A 21,930-nucleotide genomic window follows, 5' to 3' on the forward strand; every position below is an offset into this window, starting at 1 on the left:
TCTCCTCATTCCTGATGAAGGGCTTATGCCCGAAACGTCGAATTTTCTATTCCTTGGATGCTGCCTGACCTGCTGTGCTTTAACCAGCGACACATTTTCAACCATTCAGAATAAGTCAATATCTCCAATTCAGCAATAGGCTGATGATGGAGAAACTTAGACGTTGGGCTGGGAGGTTTCGGAGAATTGTGACTTCTCCTTGGTGGCTCAGTGGTTTGGTGAACTACTGGTTGAAACACCAAAATCAGGTTTAATGTTAATTTCCCTAACCATGTTTCTGGTAGTTGTAGGCTTGTGCAGTTTTCAGGGTAATGTTCACAGAGCCATTCGTCAATTTGACTGCCATAGTAAGGAAGAAACACCATAATAAACCTTTTTTAAAAAAAAGGTGGTTGCCATCTTCAAATGTTTTAACAGTATCAAATAAAAAAGGGAAGTCACTATTAGTTCTCGAGGACTGCTTGCTCATTATAGAGAAGTGACTGGTGGTGGTTGACCTGAGGGCCACCACACCTTGGGCAAGGGGAAGAGATTGAGAAGGAGGAACCTTCATGATAACCTCAGCTGGAACAGGAATTAAACTCAAAGCATGATAGCTCGGCCTTTCAACTAACCAATCAAACTGACCCAATAACTTGTATTGCACAGAAATGGACAATTTGACTCATCCAGTCCATGCTCGTGTTTATGATCCACCCAATCCTCCTCCCAACCCCACTTTCTCAGTCTAGCAATATATGCTTCTATTCCTTGGGGGCTAGCTTTGAGAGCAGACATGGACGTGATGGACTGAATTCCTCCTCCGTCCTCTAAACCATCTTGAATTCTTTCTCCATCATGTTTGTTCAGCTTCTCCTTAACAGTATCTAAGCAAGTTCCGTATCTAAATTACCCTTTGGGTGAAGGGGTTTCTTTTGAATTTCTAACTGAACTTTATCAATGACTATCTTATGTTTGTGGTCTTCGAGGCATTCCTGAAGAAGGGCTTATGCCCGAAACGTCGAATCTCCTGTTCCTTGGATGCTGCCTCACCTGCTGTGCTTTTCCAGCAACACATTTTCAGTTTATGTGTGGTCTTCCCAGCAAGCAGAAGTTTTCTCCATATCTAGCTGGCTTTCTAATTTCAACTGCGTTTATTGGGTCACCATCTTGGTATTCTGCTTTCTGGATAATGAGCTCCAGTCTTTTCCATTGTTAACAATGGGTTTTTCCGCAGTGGTCATTAATCACACTCTGGTTTGCAGTATTACTGGCCTCCTGCTAAGAGGATGGACATGCAGCAAGCCAAGTCCGTTGTGAATGGACTAGCTTCACATGGTGTACTTTTGATGGCTAAAGAGGCCAATTCATGACAGGCAGTTTCTTCCATCAAGTATTTATCCTATGTCTTTGTGAGTTTATTGCTTTCAGTATTGGCACCTGTTACCAAGCTGCTGCAGGCACTGATTATCACGGTGGTGAACACAGGACCACAGGGGCCATTTTCCTCTGTCATTAGGTGGTATCTTCCAGGTAGAAGAATCAAAGCCTTCACGTCACAATTGCTGGTATCCCTGAGCATCCAGCTGGTTGGCTGGCTCCAGCTACCTTGCCATACAAAGACAAAATCTTAATGGTATTTGATTGTCTCCAACATGAGCCGCAAACATGCTCAAGCCTGGAATGTTCTCCTCCACTTGCTGAATCTGAATGTATTTAGGATGCGTCATGTAGGCAGTGAGTAACAGCTACACAAACCAGGAAGTTTCAGTTACCATTTCTGGTCTTTAGTTAGCAATCCCCAAGCTCTGCAATTCTCTTCCTGAATTTCTCTGTCTCTGTCTCTCTCTCTCTCTCTCTCTCTCTGCTTTGCAACAATTCTTCAAACCTAACTCCTTAACTGGGCTTACATCAAACTTTGTTCAGTAATGTTTTTTGTTATCTTGTTCATGAGATGTGGGAATCACTGATTAAGCCAGCATTTACTGTCCAGAGTGCTCCGAACAATACAGTACAGGAACAGGCCCTTTGGCCCTCCACGCCTGTGCTGATATATTTTGCACATTTAAGGGTTCACCCACATCGCTGTGGGTCAGACCAGATAAGGACAACAGATTTCCTTCCCTAAAGGACATTGGTGAACCAGATAGATTTTCCTGACAATCAACAAAGGTCTTACAATCATTGATAAACATTTCATTCCACATTTTCATTGAAATTCAAACTTCACCATCTACCACTGTGGGATACAAACCCAGGACCTGGAACATCACCTGGGTCTCTGAAATGATAGTCTAGTGGTAATTCCACTCGGTCAATGCTTCCCAATAATCCTGTGAAATAACATGCTTTACTGCAGTAAATATATGTTAAATTGGCCATGCTAAATTGTTCCATAGCATTAGGTGCATTAGTCAGGGTAGGGGAATAGGTCTGGATGGGTTACTCTTCGGAGGGTCGGTGTGGGCGTGTGGGCCGAAGGGCCTGTTTCCATACTGTAGGTAATCTCATATAAATGCAAGTTGTTGTGGTCCTTGATGTTTATTCTGGTGGAAAGACAAACCTGATCTTTGTTTAAAGGTTACAACTTTCAGTCATTTATTCCTAAATAATCTTGTTGAAAAAAATCAGTATACAACATTGTATTTGTTCCTGACGGGACAGTGATGTATTCCCTATTTTTCCTACTTACTTCATTATGGAATGGTTCCCAGTACAAATGCTCCCTGGTGAGGACATGTTATTGGAAACACTTGATTCCAACTTTCTGTTTTGAATTATGGATCCCACCTGGGGACACTACGCTGGGAACAATGTATGCCCTTATCTAACACTCAGACCATGCTCTCTTTTGAGAGGCTCTTAGAAGAAATTATACAAGTACAGAATCCCTGTTTCAAAATAATAACAAAACCTATTTACCATGTATTGCTTGGTTCCCAGGAAAATATGAATGTAGAAACGTCATCTGACTTTTGTTCTGAATCATAGTTTTGCCTGATCCTATTCCTGTGGAAAAAGATTGATTAGTTCCATGAGGAGTGATGACCTTTGGCGTTCCCACAGCTAATCATGTCATGTGAGTTTTCACAGTTGATTCAATCCTGGCCACAGGATTGGTCTGGTAATTTGGGAGTAATTCCATGTTTAAATAACCGCATCTAATGTTTGTTGTCCACATTCCCCGGTGAAGGTCACCCCCAACTGAGCTGCCTGATCCAGAGGACATTATCTCAGCAGTTCTCAACTTTAGCAAAGAGAGGGAGTCAGAAAAAAAACTAAGTACTATGATAAACACATCGATTACTTGGTCTACTCGGAGGTCAGTCAGCTCAGTTGGTGAGACGCTTGTTTGCAGTACAAAGTTCAATTCCCGCTGGCTGAGGTCACCATGAAGAACTCCCCTTCTCCATCTCTCCCCTTGTCTGAGGTGTGGTGACCCTCAGTTAGACCACCACAAGTTGTCTCTTTGAAGAGACAGCAGCCGTATAGTCTGGTAAGACTATGGCATCTTTATATTTACTTGGTCTGCAGAGTTAATTTTTTTTAATCTGCTGATGACCATAACCATTAAGTTCTGTTTTCACTGAAGACATTTGGAAATATGCTTATCTGAAGAAAGAAGACTTGCATTTATATAGCATCTTTCATGACTTCAGGCGCGCCTGATAAGTAGTGTGGTCACTGTTGTAATTATTGTGGGGAAAACATCAGCCAATATGTGCATGGCAAACTCCCACAAACAGCAATGTGATAATAACCATGTATATTTTTTAGTGTTGTTGACTGGAGGTAAAGGTTGGTCTGGACTCTGGTGAAGAATGCATAGTATTCTTCCAACAATGCCGTGTGACCTTTTAACACCTCAAATTATTGAGGAGTCTGGTTTAATGACTTGTTTGAATGTCAGCACTCAGAACAGTACACCCCTCCCTCAGTATTATACCCAGAGCGTCTTTCCAGATTTTTACATGGTCAAGTCTTTAGATTGAGACTTGATCTGATGAGCTTCTGATTGACTTGGCTATGGCTAACTGCCCCAAAGAAACCCCAGATTTGTGAAAGGACAAATATCATTTCTGAAATCACACTGACCTTTTTTATGCTCTTTAGGTGAATATCCTATGATGTGACCTCAATCATTTCCCCACAGTTAATAATGACCTAACCAGTGTACAATTCCTGAGTCCATCTTTCCTTCATTATATCAGTGACTACACTTGAAAAATACTCCACTAGCAGAAAAAGCTATTGGGGCAACCTGAGGTCACGTCATGCTTATTCTAAATGCAATTTCTTCCTTAAAGAAACATTTGAGAGTTGAGTGCAGTCATACAGAAAACTCTCCAGTCTTCATGTACAGGTTCTGTGTTCATGGAGCACCTTAAATATGAACCAAAACTATTTCTTCATTCCCTTCCCTCATAATTTCTACATAATTTCCATATGGTGCCTTGCAGCCATGAATTCTTTTGAGTTTCCGAATAACACATGCTTCATTCTTGTCCACATATGTTATAAATTCCCAGGATAATTTAACTGGGTTTGAAATTTGGAATTAATTTAACACACCTGACATTTCCGGAGACTCCAAATATTTCAAAACAGTTTATTCCTCAAAGGACTGATCCAGTCTTAGCTCCATCTGCATCTTCCATAGCTGACTGTTCTTTGTTGTTTGATCCTTATTTCTTAGGCCCAAAATTCCTGTGGCTCCTTGCACATTTTATTCGTAGCCCATTTTACTTCATTAAGATTAAATTCATTTAAAATCTTTGGCAAAAAAAAATCTATAGGGGAGATCTGGAAAAATCATCATCTTTTGATGGTTGTCAGGATCTGTACCTGAGCTGGTGGTGTAAGATGATTCCATAAACAATTTCAAAAGGAGTTGAATAGATGTTTGAGGATGAAGAACCTGTAGGGTTCCAGTTGAGAAACCATACACAATTGTTCCGTTAAAAACATAGCGTGGGCTGTGAGTTTCCTGGATTCTGTGAATCTTGAAGTTACATTTCTTAAGAATTTTTCTTGGTATCATTCATTTTTTTATTATTATTTCAAAGGCTGTGGACATCAAAGGTTAGACCAGCCTATTGTCCAACCCTAAATTGCTCTTCAAGGGTATTTAAGTATAAGCAATTATTTTTTCCTGGGAAGTTGTACTCTAGAATCCGTACCTCAGTACTTTGGTACCTCAGATGGCAGTGTATGTGACAACTAGTCAACTTTTCACTGCACTCGTGTGAGTGTACATGTGATAATAAAGTTAATTTGATTCAATAAATTCTGACTGAGCCGATGACACCCACATCACACGAAAGAATTACGTACAAAAAAGTTTGGTCTTTTTGCACTCTGATGCCAGCAAATTGCTGAGGGAGTTTATGGGGCTGTTACTCACAAAATATTAAATTCAAGCCTTCTCTGATTCTGGTGGATGTCCATGAATTCATAGTTTAGATGGTTATCACTTGGAAGGAGACCAGCTATTCTAATGATCATGTGATGAGGACTGAGTGAAATACGGTCGAGTCAATTATGTTAATTTTCTAGTCTGTCCATTGAGAAACTCCAGTCGTTTGATTAATGCAATATGAATAGATGTTTCCAACAAAACGTTTTATTCTGTTGATAAAATCTTTCATCACAGGCACATTCTTGTCTGGTCACGAAGGGAAGGGAATCATTGCATCTGCAATGTTGGCAGTGATGTTTAGGGTGAGTATACAACACTGCAGTGCTGTCAGTGATTCCTATGATTGAACAGTCTCCCACAAATGGGAAAAGAATAGGATCAGCTTCTGATAAATTTCCATCACAAAGATCTGCTTCAAATATGCAGCTCAATTGTTTCAATATCAGAACCTTGTTTGTTGTGTATTCAGTCCCGCTTTCTGCACAACTGATTAACATTTTTGCCAAAATAAACTAAGAACAGAATTCATGATATAACCCAAGCTTTCTCTGATGGATCCTTATCGCTGAATCAGTTAATGCTGCACAGTCCTAGATTCAAAGCTGGGATCTTCTCTCACCATCTCCTAGATAACTTGGCTGTGAGGTTATGGAACAAACTTGATGGACCGGCTTATTATTTCCTACTCATAATTTTAAGCGCTAAATCATGTCATATTTTGGATAATTGTCAATGTCATCAAACTTCATGGAAGGTATCTCTGTGTGAGACTCAGTAAGATTTCTCTCCCAATGAAGGGCTCTGGCCCGAAACGTCGAATTTCCTGTTCCTTGGATGCTGCCTGACTTGCTGTGCTTTAACCAGCAACACATTTTCAGCTCTGATCTCCAGCATCTGCAGACCTCACTTTTTACTCAGGAAGATTTCTTGCCATATCATCCCAGACCCAGCTCATTAACTACTGACATGTTCCTCAAGCATCCTTCTCATCTGATGCTAGCTGGAAGCTGCTACTTGCCATATCCAGAGGAACTTGCCACTGCTGCCATATTCAGGGTTAGGTCAAAATCCCTGCTAACGGCACCATCTTTCAAAGGTCATTGTGCACCTGGACAAACACTTGTCAATCTGAAGTTGCCATGCACGGTGACTGTTATTTTCCCCAGACGTGGCAGAGCAGGGGATGTTGGCACCTCGCTTTGTGGATAGGGATCTGGTGGGTGGGGTGGTGCAGAGAAGGACTATCCTCTTACCTCAGGACCAGCAGTGGAAGCCATGACACCAGATTCTGCCAGCCCGGGCCAAGGTTGCTACTGGCTCAGTACGGGGGTCTCTGCCATCCACAGTAGTGGTCTCTGATCTTTTTCGTAATGTGGCGCAGTTTGACGTCACAAAAATTCCACGGGCATACTCACTTTCCTTTTCACATCATCTCAATTTTGCCCTTTGGCCACATGTGTTTAGAATGTTCACATTTTAAAATCAAACAACCAATATCGCACTTTTGATTTGATTAATTTTCATGAGCTGTAATTTTGGTTTAGCAATATATTGTTTAAGGTCAAACAATGTTGTACATTGATTTTCATTTACTGTGTAGTAAATTTTACAGTACACTGTTTGAAAGCAACTTGTCTCAAGGAATGCCCAGCACTGTTGAATTACCTTCCCACAGCTCCAGGGTAAGTACCACCACTCCTCTCTGCTACCACAAACTCTCTATCGCTGCAACCAAGGTACATGTTCTACCATCCTCACATTTGTATGCAACAGCTATCCTCACTTGCTCTCACCCACCCTAATCCCTGTTGCCACTGACCTTGCATACTCTCTGCATTGTACACTCATTGGCATGGGACAATTCATCCCTATCCATAACCTGCACCAGCCAAACAGCTGTGCCACCTGCTTTCAACTCACGCAATCGCTCCTTTTCTCTCATTCCAGCAGAAATTAGCACATAATAGAATAGAAAGAGCCCCCTTGAGGAGAGAATCCTGAGCCTGACTGCATCAAGTGGCCAACTGGCCATGTCCAAGCTTCTGCATTGATATTGGAAACTGCCCTGGACTTACTATCCTGGGAACCTCTGACTGAAGGCTGACCTCCTTGATTTGAGTAAGGACTGTTGACAATCATGACAAGAATCCTGGATTTGTGTTTTCATTATACAACAAGTTAAGACAGAAATAACGTGAATGTGGCAGGTCTGGCTGAAGGGCAAAGCACTGATAAACAAGGCAAGACAGGGATACAGTAAGCATCCAGATGAGCTCAAAGTGAGTTTTTAAAAAAAATTCACTCATGGTGTTAGTGCCGGGGCCAATATTTATTGCTTGTCCCTGATTGTCCTTGAGAAGGTGGGGGTGAGCTGCCTTCTTGAACCGCTGCAGTCCATATACTGTAGGATGACCCACAATGTCCTTAGGCAGGGAATTCAGAATTTGACCCAGGTGAAGGAACGATGATTATGTTTCCAAATCAGGACAGTGAGTGGCTCCTAAAGAACTTGCAGGTGTTGGTGTTTCCATATATCTGCTGCGCTTGTCCTTCTAGACAGCGTGGCTGGGGATTTGAAGGTTCTGTGTGAAGATCTTTGGCAAATTTTTGCTGTGCATCTTGTAAAGAGTACACACTACCGCTAATGAGTATCGGTGGTGGAAGGAGTGGACGCTTGTGGATGTGTGCCAATTAAGTGGGCTACTTTGTCCTGGTTGGTGTCAAGCCTTTTGGATCTGGACCCATCCAGGCAAGTGGGGAGTATTCCATCACATGCCTGACCTGTACCTTGCAGGTGATAGACAGGCTTTAGGGAGTTTGGAGTAGTATTCCTAGCCTCCGACTCGGTGTTGTAGCTTCTGTGTTTATGTAGCAAGTCCATTTGAATTCTGGTCAACCTCAGGATGCCAATAATAGGGGATTCAGTGAAGATAACATCATTGAATGTCATGGGGCGGTAATTAGAGTGTTTGTTATTGTCTGTCATTTGTGTGGCACAAATGTTACTTGCCACTTGTCAGCCCAAACCTGAATATTGTCAAGTGAGGTCTAAAAGGGCATGAGAACATCCCTGAGTTGCAACCTGATAATTCTGAGAGCTGGGTTCCTGGCCCTGGGCACAAGGTGTCCACGCAGCAGCTTTTCAGTGCTAGCTGCTAGTGCAGCTTTAAAGTGCAGAAGTGTCCTGTAGGTGGATTGGAAACGTCCATGAGTTTAAGTGAGCAGGTGTTAGATGCTAGTATCCATGGATATCAGGTGCTTTAAGCTGGAATATGCCCCAAGACATTGTAGTCAGGTGTCCATTGGTAACACAGAGGAGGAAGCGTGAGCTGGAGTAACTAGGGACCCACACTGACTTTCATGTCATGAATTATCCATGTCCAGTTTCCTTGTGGATGGTGCAAAGATAGGAAGCTGCATGTTCAGAGGCAAGATTTGCGGTTAATAGGGATTATTGCTTGTCAGCCTCATTAATCGGCATCTCACCGCCACCAAACAAGAATTTTGCCTCCATGCCTGAAACTCTGTTTGAAAACAAAGTGAATTGCTCCTGACAGTGAGAAATGCCTTGCCCAAATTCTTATGTGATTTTTTTTCCGATTTCTCACTATGGCCCACGTCATTCAGGCCTCTACAGGACATGTCCTATATGTTCTTCCATCTCTGCTGCTCGCCCTCCCCACCTTGATCCTCCCTTGTCAACTTCAGAACCTGGAGGCTATGGATGTATTTTGTTCATGTTCCTAGAATCCAAGTGAGTACAATAGTTTAACTAGCATTTGCATCAGGACCTATTAAACAGTTCTAGCTGTGAAAAGACTGGAAGGTTTCCCAATGCATCAATTACTTTCATTTAAGCCTGTGATTTATTTTTATGAATTTAATGCTTATTTTACAAAGAACAAAGAAAATTTACAGCCCAGGAACAGGCCCTTTGTCCCTCCAAGCCCGAGCCGATCCAAATGTACTGTCTAAGTTTTTATCAAGTACCTTGAGATTTATAGCAATGAAAGCATCTCTTAATAACCAGTGGAGGACGCATCAAATCCCAGAAGTTATGTGAAGATGGCGTAAGTCAAATTTGTCCCAAAAATATATGTTTTATTACTGAAGGTCATACCACCTAATAATGGCACCAGACTGGTAAGAAGAGTCTTGACTTACAAGAATTCTTGTAAGTTGTAATAAATGCAGACAGTTTAACACACATTGAATCTGTAAATATATTTAATGAGAGACCAAAGTCTGATTAAGGCAGAGACAAACTGTCCGCTGGTCTTTTGACCTTCTATCAGCTCCCAAGGCCTACAGCATATTTTAGAAGCTGTTGATATTTACAAAGCATTTTGCTGAGCTATCATTAGATTATGGAAAGTGTGAAGCAAAGCAGAAATCTTGACAGTATGGTGTGAGGACATCAGGAGAAACATGGCTTCATCATGTTCAATGTCTTGACCTGACATATCTGCAGTGTTACCAATTATATTCAGGTGTGAAATGTTTGCTGTCATTGGCTGCCCATTATGTCCCATTTATTTTATCTAACCCAGAATGGTTTGTTGTTCCAAGTTAGCTAAAGCAGGTGATGACCTCCTCTGCTCAGGTTCTGCAAATACAAAACGAGATTTTTTTTTGTTTTGTACTTAATGTGTTGGTAAAATTATGGAGGGATTCTTTTCACGCACTAGACAGAGTCATTATAGCAACACCAATCTTTCTGCAGGAAGCATTGTACATGGGAAACTTAACGAACATTTAAAAAAAACTCTAGAAATGTGGACATTGTTGGTAAAGTGGATATTTACAGTAAATCTGCAGTTGCTCGAGAGGGTGATAGTGAATTATCATCTTGACCTGCTGCCATTGATACAGTGACTTCATTCAAATGTTGCTATTAGTCAGGAGTTCCAAAATTTTGACCCTGCAACAATGTACAAATGGTCATACATATAAGAGTCAAGATCGTGTGTGATCTGGAAGGATACCTGGACGCAATGTTCTTTCTATTTGCCCATCAGTCCTGTCCTTCCATGTTGTGGAGGTCATAGAGTTTGCAGATGCAATCAAAGAAGGAAGGTTTCCATGGTTACAAAGTAATACTAGCTAATTGAGGAAGGAGATGAATGAATTGAAGATGAGAACATTTCCTACATGTGATATTGGATCCACACTTGATGTTTTCATTTTGTTCAGTGACGTTATGAGGACCATCAACAGTTACCTGCTTACATCCTGGGCTCTTTATAAGGGTCCACAATTCTGATCTATATTTCAGATGGTCCCAAAGGTTCCAGTTTCCGTGACAATGCACTCAGGATTTTATCAAATTTTTCATATCTCTCAGTCTGATTAACATCAGTTACACTGCTGCCCCAGAACAATCTCAAAGCAAATTCAGTCTTGAAAGCCTCTAACAATTCTTCGTTGGCATGAAAATCTGGAAAGAAAGATTAACATTAATTCCTTCATGTGTTTAAATGAAATGTTATATCTGTTAGGGAAACTGGAATACTCAATTCAGTCACTGGACTAAATCACCTCTCTATAATCTCTTCCAGTTCTATAACTCTTTGTGGTCTCTGCATCTGTATAATTCTTGCCTCTTTCACATTGCCAGTTTTCCTCACTCCTGTCTTTGTGACCATCTCTTCAGTTGTCTAAGTCTGGAATTCATTCCAGAAACTCTTCTGTCTGTCCAAATCTCTCTCCTCTTTTAAGACTCTTAAAACATGTCAATTTCATTAAGCTTTTGGCCAATGGTCTGACTATATTCTTATGCAGTTTGATGTTCAATCTTGCTTAATGCTTATATAAATTGCTACTTTAAAGGCAGTATATAAATGCAAATTGTAATCACTGTTGATATAGCATCTTTATGGAAATGATAAACACTTCAGAGAGGAGTCTGTGGCTTTGATTAAAAGTAGAATTCGTGGGAGAGGCTTTGAAAGTGTGGGGCAGAAGGGTAGAGGTAACAAAGCAAAAAGAGGTTTAGGAAGACTGTCCCAGAGTTAGGAAGAACGCAAATCAACATTCTGCTACTCACACAAGAACAGGAGAGGAGGTAGGAGCCAACATTTTCTGCTCTTGTTCACCTCTCAGTGGCCTCTATTGGAAGTGCATGTGTGAAATGTACAGGACTTTTATTTCACACTTCCATCAACCTCAGCTTTTAATTATGTTAAATATGATGCACCATGTAGTCAAATAGCTTGCTGACATTCGTTGAGGAGCCTTGCTTCAATAATGGCAGGTGTACAGGACAGTGACATAAAATCAGACAAATTTTAAGAAATAGGGAACAGCTAAAATTGGTCAGCCCAAAGACGGTCACTGTTAGATCATTTTAATATGATATTTCTGGCCCAGTGTGTAATTATCAATATGTTTCTATATTTGCAAAACAGATGTGGCTATGTTACTTCAGTCTACACCGAATAAACAGAGCAAGAATTTGCAAGTTCTCGAAGAGAGGTCCAAAGTGTTGGAATGTAATCGCAGCTCCTGCTGCAAAGCCCAGAAAAATTTCCTTTGGTCCCACCCTCGCAGGAATGCAACCTATTGACCCAGCGTGACACTTCCACTTCCTGTATTGTATCGTTAAGGCACTGAATGATTATGGGAGATTGTCTTGACAAGGATTATAGGAAAAAAGTAGACAGAAGATGTATTGTAATGTCTGACTGCTAGTAACCATGCACAACTCTTAAGACATGGAAGGATACATCCTAGTGGGTATTGGTACATTAAGAGGCTAAAGTCAGACAAGTATTTTTCATCCAACGTGAATATTAACTAAACAAATAAACTGAACTCCAGCCATTCCAAACTTTAAAACCTTTGTATTCCTCCATTTCTGGTTCTTTGCATGTCTACATGTTTTTAAAAGTCCCCCTATCTTTCCAAACTGTGCCATCCATTCCCAAGGCCCTCATTCTCTGGAACTCCTTCTTACTCCTCCCTGCCTTCTCTCCTCCTTTAAAATCTATCTGTTTGACCAAGCCCATGGTATGAGCCCTATCTCTTTCTGGGATTCCTTATCATTTGATAAATCCCCTGTGAATTACCTTGGAATATTGTGTACATCAGTTGAGGTTCTATTAAAATGCAAGTGGTTATGGTGAAGCAGATTTCAAGTCTGTCCAGCATAAAGTCTAATCCATGTGATCCACCCACTAAAACCCAACCAGTAGTCTTAGTTCAGCTGACCCAATTTAAAATTAATATGATGTTTACAAGGAATCAAAATATGGTGTCAGATTTTCATCTGATATGTTGCTTCAAATGTGAAGTGATCTCCAATTTGCTTGTTTTCCAGATTATCTGAAGCCGGGCTGGTGCTTGTGTCAGATCTGCTGACACTACATTTATGGAATATTGCTGGATTGGTAGGGTCAATGTAGGGGCAGCACCCTGCATTATAAGCACCTCCTTTCCCAGTTCACCTTGAATAATCACAATTACTCCCTACACAATGTGTCTCCCTGTATTTATTTTTTTAAATTTGCTATATCGAGTTGCCCCAAAGCACTGTACAACCAATGGACTACTTTTGAAGTTGTAAGGCAGGAAACATTGACAATTTACAGACAGCAAAGGAAGGTGATGACATAGTGGTATTGTTGTTATCTGGAGTCCCAAAATAAATCCTACCATGGCAGATGCTTAAGTCTGAACTCAATTTATAAATATGGAATTAAAAGTCAGTCTAATGATGTTTATATGACCATTACTAGCTATCATAGATCACAGTCTTCCTACAGTGTGGAAACAGGCCACTTAGCCCAACAAATCTGAAGAGTGTCCCACCCATACCCATTCCACTGACTAATGCATCTAACTTACACATCCCTGAACACTATGGGCAATTTAGCTTGGCCAATTAACCTAACCTGCACATCTTTGGATTATGGAGGAAACCAGAGCACCCAGAGGAAATCCACGCAAACAGACAGAATGTGTAAACTCCACACAGACAGTCGCCCGAGGTTGGAAATGAACCCGGGTCCTTGGCGCTGTGAGGTAGCAATGCAAACACTGAGCCACCATAGTAAAAATCAATCTGCTTCAATGTCATATGGGGAAGGAAATCTGCCATCCTTACTTGGTGTGACCTACATATGACTCCAGACCCACTAAATGGAGCTGACTCTTAAGTGCCCCCTGAAATGGCTTCACAAGCCACTCAATTCAAAGGATATAAGGGATGGGCAGTAAATGCCAGTCTAGTCAACGACATCCATATCCTGAGAACAATTTTTAAAAAACACTAGTTAATCTGTTTTAGTGATCTTGGTTGAGGGTAAACTAGCTCTTGCGCAAAATATTGCCTTAGGATATCTTGGATCTCCTGTGAGGCAAGATAAGACCTCAAAATCTCATCTAAAAGATGGCATCTCCAACAGTGCAGCACTCACAAAACACTGCACATCATTGGTTTCACAGGGCTTTGGAGATGGACTTTAACCTATAATCTTTTAACCAAGAGCTATCTACTGAGCCATGATGTTTGATAAATTGCCACAGAGTTTGAATTAACTGGTAAGAAGCATTGAACTTGTTGACTGTTGGATTAAATGCTGTACTGTGAGAAGCTTACCTTTCAGTTTGGCCTCTGCATTGGCTCTAAATGTTGCAGCATTCAATGTCACATTACGAGCTGCTTCCAATGTCTTAAACAGCATTGTGCAGCTCTGATCTATATCATCCCATGCTTCCATGGCATCAGACACTGACTGGTGCTCCATCAGAGTAATGATGGGCAGAATGTGCGGAACAGTGATATTTTGTAGAGGGAGCTCGACTGCATTGAGAAAGAAAGACACAAAGATAGAAATTCACATACGTACAATGCACTGAAAAAGATTTGGCAGATATTTAGCACCTAATCACAACCTGCAAGTACCCAAATGCATTTCACAACTGCTGAAATACTTGTGAAATACAGCCCCTGTTGTAATGTAGGAAACATGATAACTAATTTATGCATAGCAAACTCCTCCTTCAAACAATATAGGAATGATATTCTGTAATAAATATATTAGTTGAACAACAGGTTTGGCAAGGAAGCTGGTTTTTGGTTAGAACCTCCTTATTTAATATTCTTGGATTCAAGCATTATCTCTGTTTATTTCTCTACGATGGTGTTTTCTGTTTTTAAGTTAGCTAAGTACATGAGGGAGAAAGACACAGAGTTGAAGTATAGTGGGAGAAGGCTTCTGTGGAGCATCATGCCAACTAGTCAAGTTTGGCCTGTGTAAATTCTACATAAATTAGCCACATTCTCTGAAAGTATTTAGACTATCAAATAATGAGTCTACTATATGCAGGTAGATGTAATTTACACCTATGATCCTAACTGATATGTTCTAACTAGCTGATAATGAGACGTCTGTCATCTATTCCCAGCTTTCAAAGGCACAGTCCAGTCCTTTTGTTTGCAGGGAAGTTTAGGAGTATCTCCAAATCTGTATAATTACTGAAATACACTGAGACAACTCAGCTGGAGTTAATTTTGAAAAAGGAGTTCTATTCTTGTTCTGAAGAAGGCTCACTGGACCCAAAATGTTAACTCTGCTTTCTCTCCACAAATGCTGAGTTTCTCCAGCAATTTCTGCTTATGTTTCTAATTTTGATTGTTTTGTTTTTGATGCATTTTCAGTTTCGAAATGTGAATATACTCCTGGCCTACTAGCCTGGTTAAAGCTCTGCATCATCTGGGTGACTCCGCTCAGGCTCAGAATACCTGCCTTTTCCCTCATTCAAGGATTTAGCAAAGGGTTTGAGCTCCTTCTCAAACTTGATAGCAGAAGCAGTATGATTCCGGCGTAACGTCCTCCATGTATGCTCAAGGCGCACAATCTGACAGGAGAAGGAAAAACACTGTTAATTGTGCTGTTTTTCAAATTCCCCGCCAGAGGCTTTAATCACTCTCAGATTGGGATTTCAATTTCTTTCAGTTAAAGTGCATGGATAGGAATCTTTAAGAGTGAAGAGCCGAGAGTGTGTGTTGCTGGAAAAGCACAGCAACATCCAAGAGAATTGACATTTCGGGCCGGAGCCCATCTTTAAGAGTGTGACAATGAACTAATGGTATTATCGCTGCACTGTTAATCCAAGTAATGTTCTGGGTTCAAATCCCAGTGTAGATGGTGGAATTTGAATTCAATAAAAATCTGGAATCACGAGAAACCATTGTTGGAAAAACCTATCTTGTTCCTGAAAGTCCTTTTCACTAATGAAACTGCCATCCTTACCTGGTCTGGCCTATGTGATTCCGTGCTCACAGCCATATGGTTGACTCTGAACCGGCAATAAATAGTGACGCCTTCATCCCATGAATGAATTTTAAGAAAAAGGACTGCAACAAATGCCAATCAGACAATTCATGGCATAGTCAGGTCCCCCCCTTCCTGAAGGTCTTGTTCAATCAGAGGCCTGAACAGCAACAGCACTTCAAAGTCCCAGGTACAGACGTCCTGGAGTGGCAAGGAATATTGACTTTTGGCAACAGTGGGGAGATCGAAGGAGATCAAAGGTAGTCCCTCCAGCTCCTGATGAAGGGCTTTTGCCCGAAACGTCAATTTCGCTGCTCGTTGGATGCTCTCTGAACTGCTGTGCTCTTCCAGCACCACTGATCCAGAATCTAGTTTTCAGCATCTGAAGTCATTGTTTTTACCTCGTGCCCCGTTACCCCTAAATTGGAGCAGGTAAAGGTCCCACATTCGAGCAGGTTGCCCTCTTTCACCAGTTGGGAAGACCACCAGGAACACTGTTCAGACACTGGGTGAGGCCCTGAACTGGTCATTAATTGGTTACTTAAGGGTGTTTCGTTGTGGCAGGACGGGACAGGACCATGGGTCTTCACATCCAGAACTTAGCTCCTGAGGGGGCAGGAAGGGGACAGCCTCCCTGGGGTCAATCGGCTGATTAATTGCCCTTCTGCCACTGCCATGAAGGTGAAATCCCAGCTATTTTGTGAGCTTAACAGTGCATACATTTATTTCTAATTACTATTGTGGTTGGAAGGAATGCTACAGAGGGCTGTCTATGATGGTTCAGCAAAAGTTGTAGCCAGATGGAGATGATTGGACAAAAGTCCTGTCAATCACATCTTGAGTCTGCTCTGCTGGAAGGATTGATTATACATGCAAAACTATCCTCCACTGCTTGCAATTTGCTGGAGAGATTACCAAGAGGAGTTGTTGAGTTCTGTTTGCAACAGTATATATAGAGTTTCTTTTTCCTTTTAAATAGATTTGTAAATATTATTGTTTGCTGTGAGTCCTGCCGCAAATCCTGCCCCTTAAATTGATGCAGTGTAGTCGATAGATACTCTTTTCCCTTGGGAAAGTTAGCTCTGGAAAGGCTGAAAGTGGATCAAAATTACAGATTCCCAATTCTTTAAGTGAGTGGAAAAATGGAATGCATGAGCAGAAATTTAGATATCAGCTACATAACATTCTGGTCAGAACCACGTACAATTAATAGAAAGCATGCCTCCCACGGTTATATCAACCTTGTGCTGAGTGCAGAGTAGAATCACCACAATGGAACTGGGGTTTAAAGTCAAAATCAGGAGGACAGGATGCATTAACTTGGCCTGACTTCTCTCAAGTACTCAGAGGGGGATTTGATTAGATATAATGTGGAAATTGGCTGAGAAGAAAAATTTGCAAGGCTGTGTAGAAGGAGCAGGAGTGTGGGACTGATTCGATAGCTCTTAGAAAGGGCTGGCACAAATGGGATGGGGCAAATGGTCTTCTGTGTTGCATGATTCAAGTATTATTCACTTTGATCTCAACAATTAGCTCAATAGAAAGCCTGCAAGTGGTTCACTAATACAAACTGAAGGGCAAGAAGCAGACTTGCAAAGATATGAAAGAACGGCAAGTAACTAAACATCAGGAGGTGACAGAGAATACCACCCAAATACCTGGGGCAGCTCCAGTGCTTTCATAATGGCTGAAAGTCCGAAGAGATCTCCCATGGAGTCTTTGAGCTCAACAGCCAGTTGGATAATTTTATGAAGGACTGCAGATCTTTGTCCAACGCTTCCTGTGCAGCCCAAAATATCCACGGCAATGCCCAGGGCTATTAGATGATGTCTGAAAAATGGAAAACAACACAAAGGGAATAAAGGGGGCTTAAGCTACTTTTGTGGCCAAGCATATTCTGACAAACGATGATGAATATGCAATCTGAATTTCGCACTAACATGAACTCTGTTTCTATCTTTACAGGCTCTACCTGATCAGCTGAGAATCCCGAGCATTTTGTGTTAAAATATGGTTGCAGTTACCTCCTAAGCTGGGTTGGATCCACATCAGTCACACTGAATATATGTGCCTCCCTCTAAGGACACTAATTTTAGTTCAGCACCATTGTAATGGTCAATGCATCTGTAATGTGCAAGCTCTATGGAATCTAATTGAGAATATCCACTGGCTAATGCTCACAGTTGTAGATTCATCAAAATTAATACAGGGGAGTACATTTTGGATTTGGCCTTCTTGTCATGTCCCAGCTCTTTCCTTAACAACATTTCTACCTTGACCAATCTTTTGGTAATCTGTCCTAATATCTTCATATGTTGCTTTGTATCAAACATTGTTTGATTACACTCCTATAAATCACTTTGTTATGTTGTTTCTAGCTGCTAGGCTGCCTGGAGACATCATCCATTTTGCCCCATTGCAATTTTGTGCTCTCAGTCTTGCAGGTGATGTCACTTCTGACAACACCATGTGCATCTTTCTTTTTTTGCATTTCATTTTTTGGCAAAACAGCAAAGTATATGAAATCCTCTAGAAGAAATGAACAGGGGACAGTGTTCTGAATGGATATTGGCTGGGATCTTCTAATGTCTCAATATCAAAGGTATGTCAACAATTTGTTGTCGTTACTGGGTATTACCTCTCTTGGAGGTCCATCCTCAGTTGATGCCCATGGGGTAATGTGATCAGATCCAGCCCTGAGCTCACTCCCATCATCATCTTCTGTTCCAAGGATACGTTGATGATCCGAGCAACCTACAAAAGCAAAACGTCAATATTTTCCTTCGGTTAAAACAACCGGTTTCCCTTGTTGACATGGACTCAGTGCTTTAATGGCATCTTCTAATTCTAGTGGTATTTATTTACCTTATTAGCAACTTCACAAGTAGATGCTGCATTTATAGGAAGGCACTGCATCCTGTGGGGCTAATTTGTAGACACCGAGGGCTATCTCAAACATTCTATGAAGCCTCTTAGAAAGACAAATTGACAGCACGTGTAGGATAGTTGGCTGCCTGGGTTTCTGCAGGATGCACATCGCTTACACAAGTGCCAATTATTTCATAAAGTTTGTTGCAGTGATCAAGAAGGCAAGTCAGCTGTGAAAATCATGGGAGGGAGCATCACTGTAGAATGCCATTCTATCTCCATCTCTTATACACATGACCATACTTTGAGATCAGGGTATTTTTGAAAAAAAAACAGATTGATCCTTTTTCCCCGGTATAGACTAAAGACTCCAAATAAAATGTATCTAACCTAAACGTACAATGAAGTATTACATATTTGATAGAATTCATAGTCTGCTGCTCAGAAACAGGCTGTATAATCCAACTGGTCTATGTGGTGTTAATGCTACACACAACCTCCTCACAATCTTCAAGATCTCATCCTAGCAACATGTCCTACTTTTCCTTTCTCCCTCGTATGTATTTACAGTTTCCCCTTAAATGTATCCGCACTACAGCCACATTTACCTCTACTTTTGATGTTTTTTTTAATTAATGAGTTCAATATTCTCACCACTTTCCAGGTGAAGAGGTTTCTCTTGCTGGATAGGTTTTATTTCATGGATGTGGGCATCACTGGCAAGGCCAGCATTTATTGTCCATTTCTAATTGCTCTTGAGCAGAGTAGTTTGCCTCGCCATTTCAGAGAACAATTAAGAGTCAAGAATATTGCTGTGGGTATGTCGTCACGTATAGGCCAGATCAGATATTGAAAGACTATTTCTTTTCATAAAGGGCATTAAGAACCAAACTGGTTTTCACAACAATCATTAATTGTTGTCAAGGTCAACAATACTGTGATATACAATCTTATATGTTATTAATTGAATTTACATGGTGGCACAGTGGTTAGCACTGCTGCCTCACAGCGCCAGAGACCTGGGTTCAGTTCCCACCTTGGGTGACTGTCTGTGTGGACATTCTCCCCATGTCTGCGTGGGTTTCCTCTGGGTGCTCCGGTTTCCTCCCACAGTCCAAAAAGGTGTGCAGGTTAGGTGAATTGGCCATGCTAAATTGCCCAGTGTTAGGTGTAGGGGAATGGGTCTGGGTGGGTTGCTCTTCGGCGGGTCGGTGTGGACTTGTTGGGCTGAAGGGCCTGTTTCCACACTGTAAGTAATCTAATCTAATCTAAATTCCATGCCTCCAGAGCATGAGCTTGGGCCTCCAGAGCACCAGTCCAATGATATTGCCACTATCTCATAATCTGCCACAGACTTATTAGTGACTGTCTTATATTTATGATCCCATATTTTTGGTCGCCTTGAGTAATGGAATCATCTTGCATTCATCTAGCCTATCAAAACCCGTAACAATTTCTAAGACCCTCAGCTCTTCATTTCCAGACCAAAAAAATTTGTATAAGTAAGAGGTTGAATTATTTTAGGTAATTGATTCAAGGATATAATGAACAATAAGTCTGAAGATTCTTGCTGTGTTAAGGTACTGAACAGGTTTACATGTAATCAGGTTAAATCACTAAGTTACCTCACAGTCCACTTTCAGAATATGTTGTGCTGTAGTTTGTGGATCATTTTCAGAAAATATTTCTTTGAGGCGTTTAAGCACAGATGGATCGAGAGGTTTGTTGTCAATGGGAAGCAAGATGGAAGTAAAAGTATCAAGTTTAAATGAACTTGTGGTCTCAATTTGAGGCTGTATGAATGACCAGTCCCCATTATCATCTTCATTAGCTTCTTCATGATGGGTCTTCATTGAAGCTGAATATGCATCTAAATCCAGCAGACCAAAATCGGTATCTGTCCTGCGAATCCGGCTTTTCAGTCGCTCCATGGTTCGTAACCTCTCCACGTGAGTCTCAATCTGACCAGCCTTAGGAACATGTGGCACTAGCTCACAATAGACACTTCCATCCAAGGCTGGATCCAGTACTGTGTCCGGGATCATGCCAGATGGAATTCTGAGTGGCTTCGGGGGAGCCTTGCAGTGTAACTGCCCATCAGAACCTCTCAGCACCATATTATTCTGAGAGCCAAAGCGTTTTGGGAATATTTTGGGGTTGATTAGTGGGTCACTCCCCGTCCTATACATTAGTGATGAAGGACGCACTGATTTGTATGATCCATTTGCTTGCATAACATCCTTGGGTCCTGTTGCACACAAAGACAATAATCTAACTTAATAAAACAACTCCGTGATGGCCATATCAGTTATTTGCTCCCCTCTCCTCTTTTTTTTTGTGGGCCTCCTATTAAGTGGACAAATACCAGGTCTCCTGTGCTGCTGTAAACTAGCAATGTGGAGACGTTTAGATTGTCTTGGACCCAACTTACCAGATTTGTCTGCTCCACAATTCCTCACATGAAATCATTTTTCTTGAATTTAGCCTTTGAAATGCTGACTGAGAAAGGCTGTAAGGTTTTTATAGAATGATGCATTCAGCTCTGCTTACTGGCACTTTGAAGAGATGTCAGTCCATTGCTCTTTCCCCGTGCAATTTCTTTCCCTTCCAATATTTATTAAATCAGCTTGTGAAATTTACTATTGAACTGCTTCATTACTATTTCAGGCAGGGTTTCTATAATCGCAGCAACTCTATTTTAAAAATAACCTTTTCTCATGTTGCTTCTTTTTGACAATCAATCACCTCAAATCTTTGTCATCTGGCTGCTGATCCTTCTGTCATTGGAAATAATTTCTTCTTTATTCTATCAAAGCCAATTTATAATTATGAATACCTCTATCAAATCTGATTTGGAGATGCCAGTGTTGGACTGGGGTGTACAAAGTTAAACATCACACAACACCAGGCTATAATCCAACAGGTTTAATTGGAAGCACTAGCTTTTGGAGCACTCACAATGACCTGATGAAGGAGCAGCGCTCCGAAAGCTAGTGCTTCCAATTAAACCTGTTGGACTATAATCTGGTGTTGTGTGATCTTTAACTCTATCAAATTTACTTTTGCCTGTTTGATCAGCACTAAGTAAGGTTGGTGGTCATGTTTTAATCCCCTTGTTCTCCTCACATTATCCACTTACTTTAGTAGCAGTGGCCCTTCTTGGTCAGAAATATCTGGATTGGGGTCTCACTGGATATCATTACACAAGATTGGCTGACCCTCCAGCGCAAAATACCAGAGTTGCCACTCTTTCTTGAGATATTAAGCAGAGGTACCATAAATTATTCAGATGAAAGTTATAAACTGGATTGGGAAGATAACAGGTTTGATGTTGAGAATAGACAATATAAAAATAGCTCAAACTAATAACATGTTCAGAACAGGAGG

At 41.1% G+C, this 21,930-nt stretch overlaps 1 protein-coding gene across 6 annotated transcripts in view; it reads right to left on the minus strand.

The window, feature by feature from the left end:
• Positions 1-9,607: 9,607 nt before the first annotated feature.
• LOC132835801 (breast cancer anti-estrogen resistance protein 3 homolog) overlaps positions 9,608-21,930 on the minus strand; it is a 51,667-nt gene continuing 39,344 nt past the window's right edge. For all 6 annotated transcript variants that reach the window (XM_060854873.1, XM_060854877.1, XM_060854874.1 and 3 more), the window contains 6 exons: positions 20,169-20,791; positions 18,314-18,429; positions 17,334-17,505; positions 15,148-15,259; positions 13,998-14,201; positions 9,608-10,835 (listed from right to left, as the gene is read on the minus strand). In XM_060854873.1, the coding sequence (XP_060710856.1) occupies positions 10,663-10,835; positions 13,998-14,201; positions 15,148-15,259; positions 17,334-17,505; positions 18,314-18,429; positions 20,169-20,791 (1,400 nt within the window). In that variant the 3' untranslated portion in view covers positions 9,608-10,662. The remainder of the gene's footprint in view (positions 10,836-13,997; positions 14,202-15,147; positions 15,260-17,333; positions 17,506-18,313; positions 18,430-20,168; positions 20,792-21,930) is intronic.

This window comes from Hemiscyllium ocellatum, chromosome 45 (genome assembly GCF_020745735.1).
Source record: "Hemiscyllium ocellatum isolate sHemOce1 chromosome 45, sHemOce1.pat.X.cur, whole genome shotgun sequence".
Classification (NCBI taxonomy): domain Eukaryota; kingdom Metazoa; phylum Chordata; class Chondrichthyes; order Orectolobiformes; family Hemiscylliidae; genus Hemiscyllium; species Hemiscyllium ocellatum.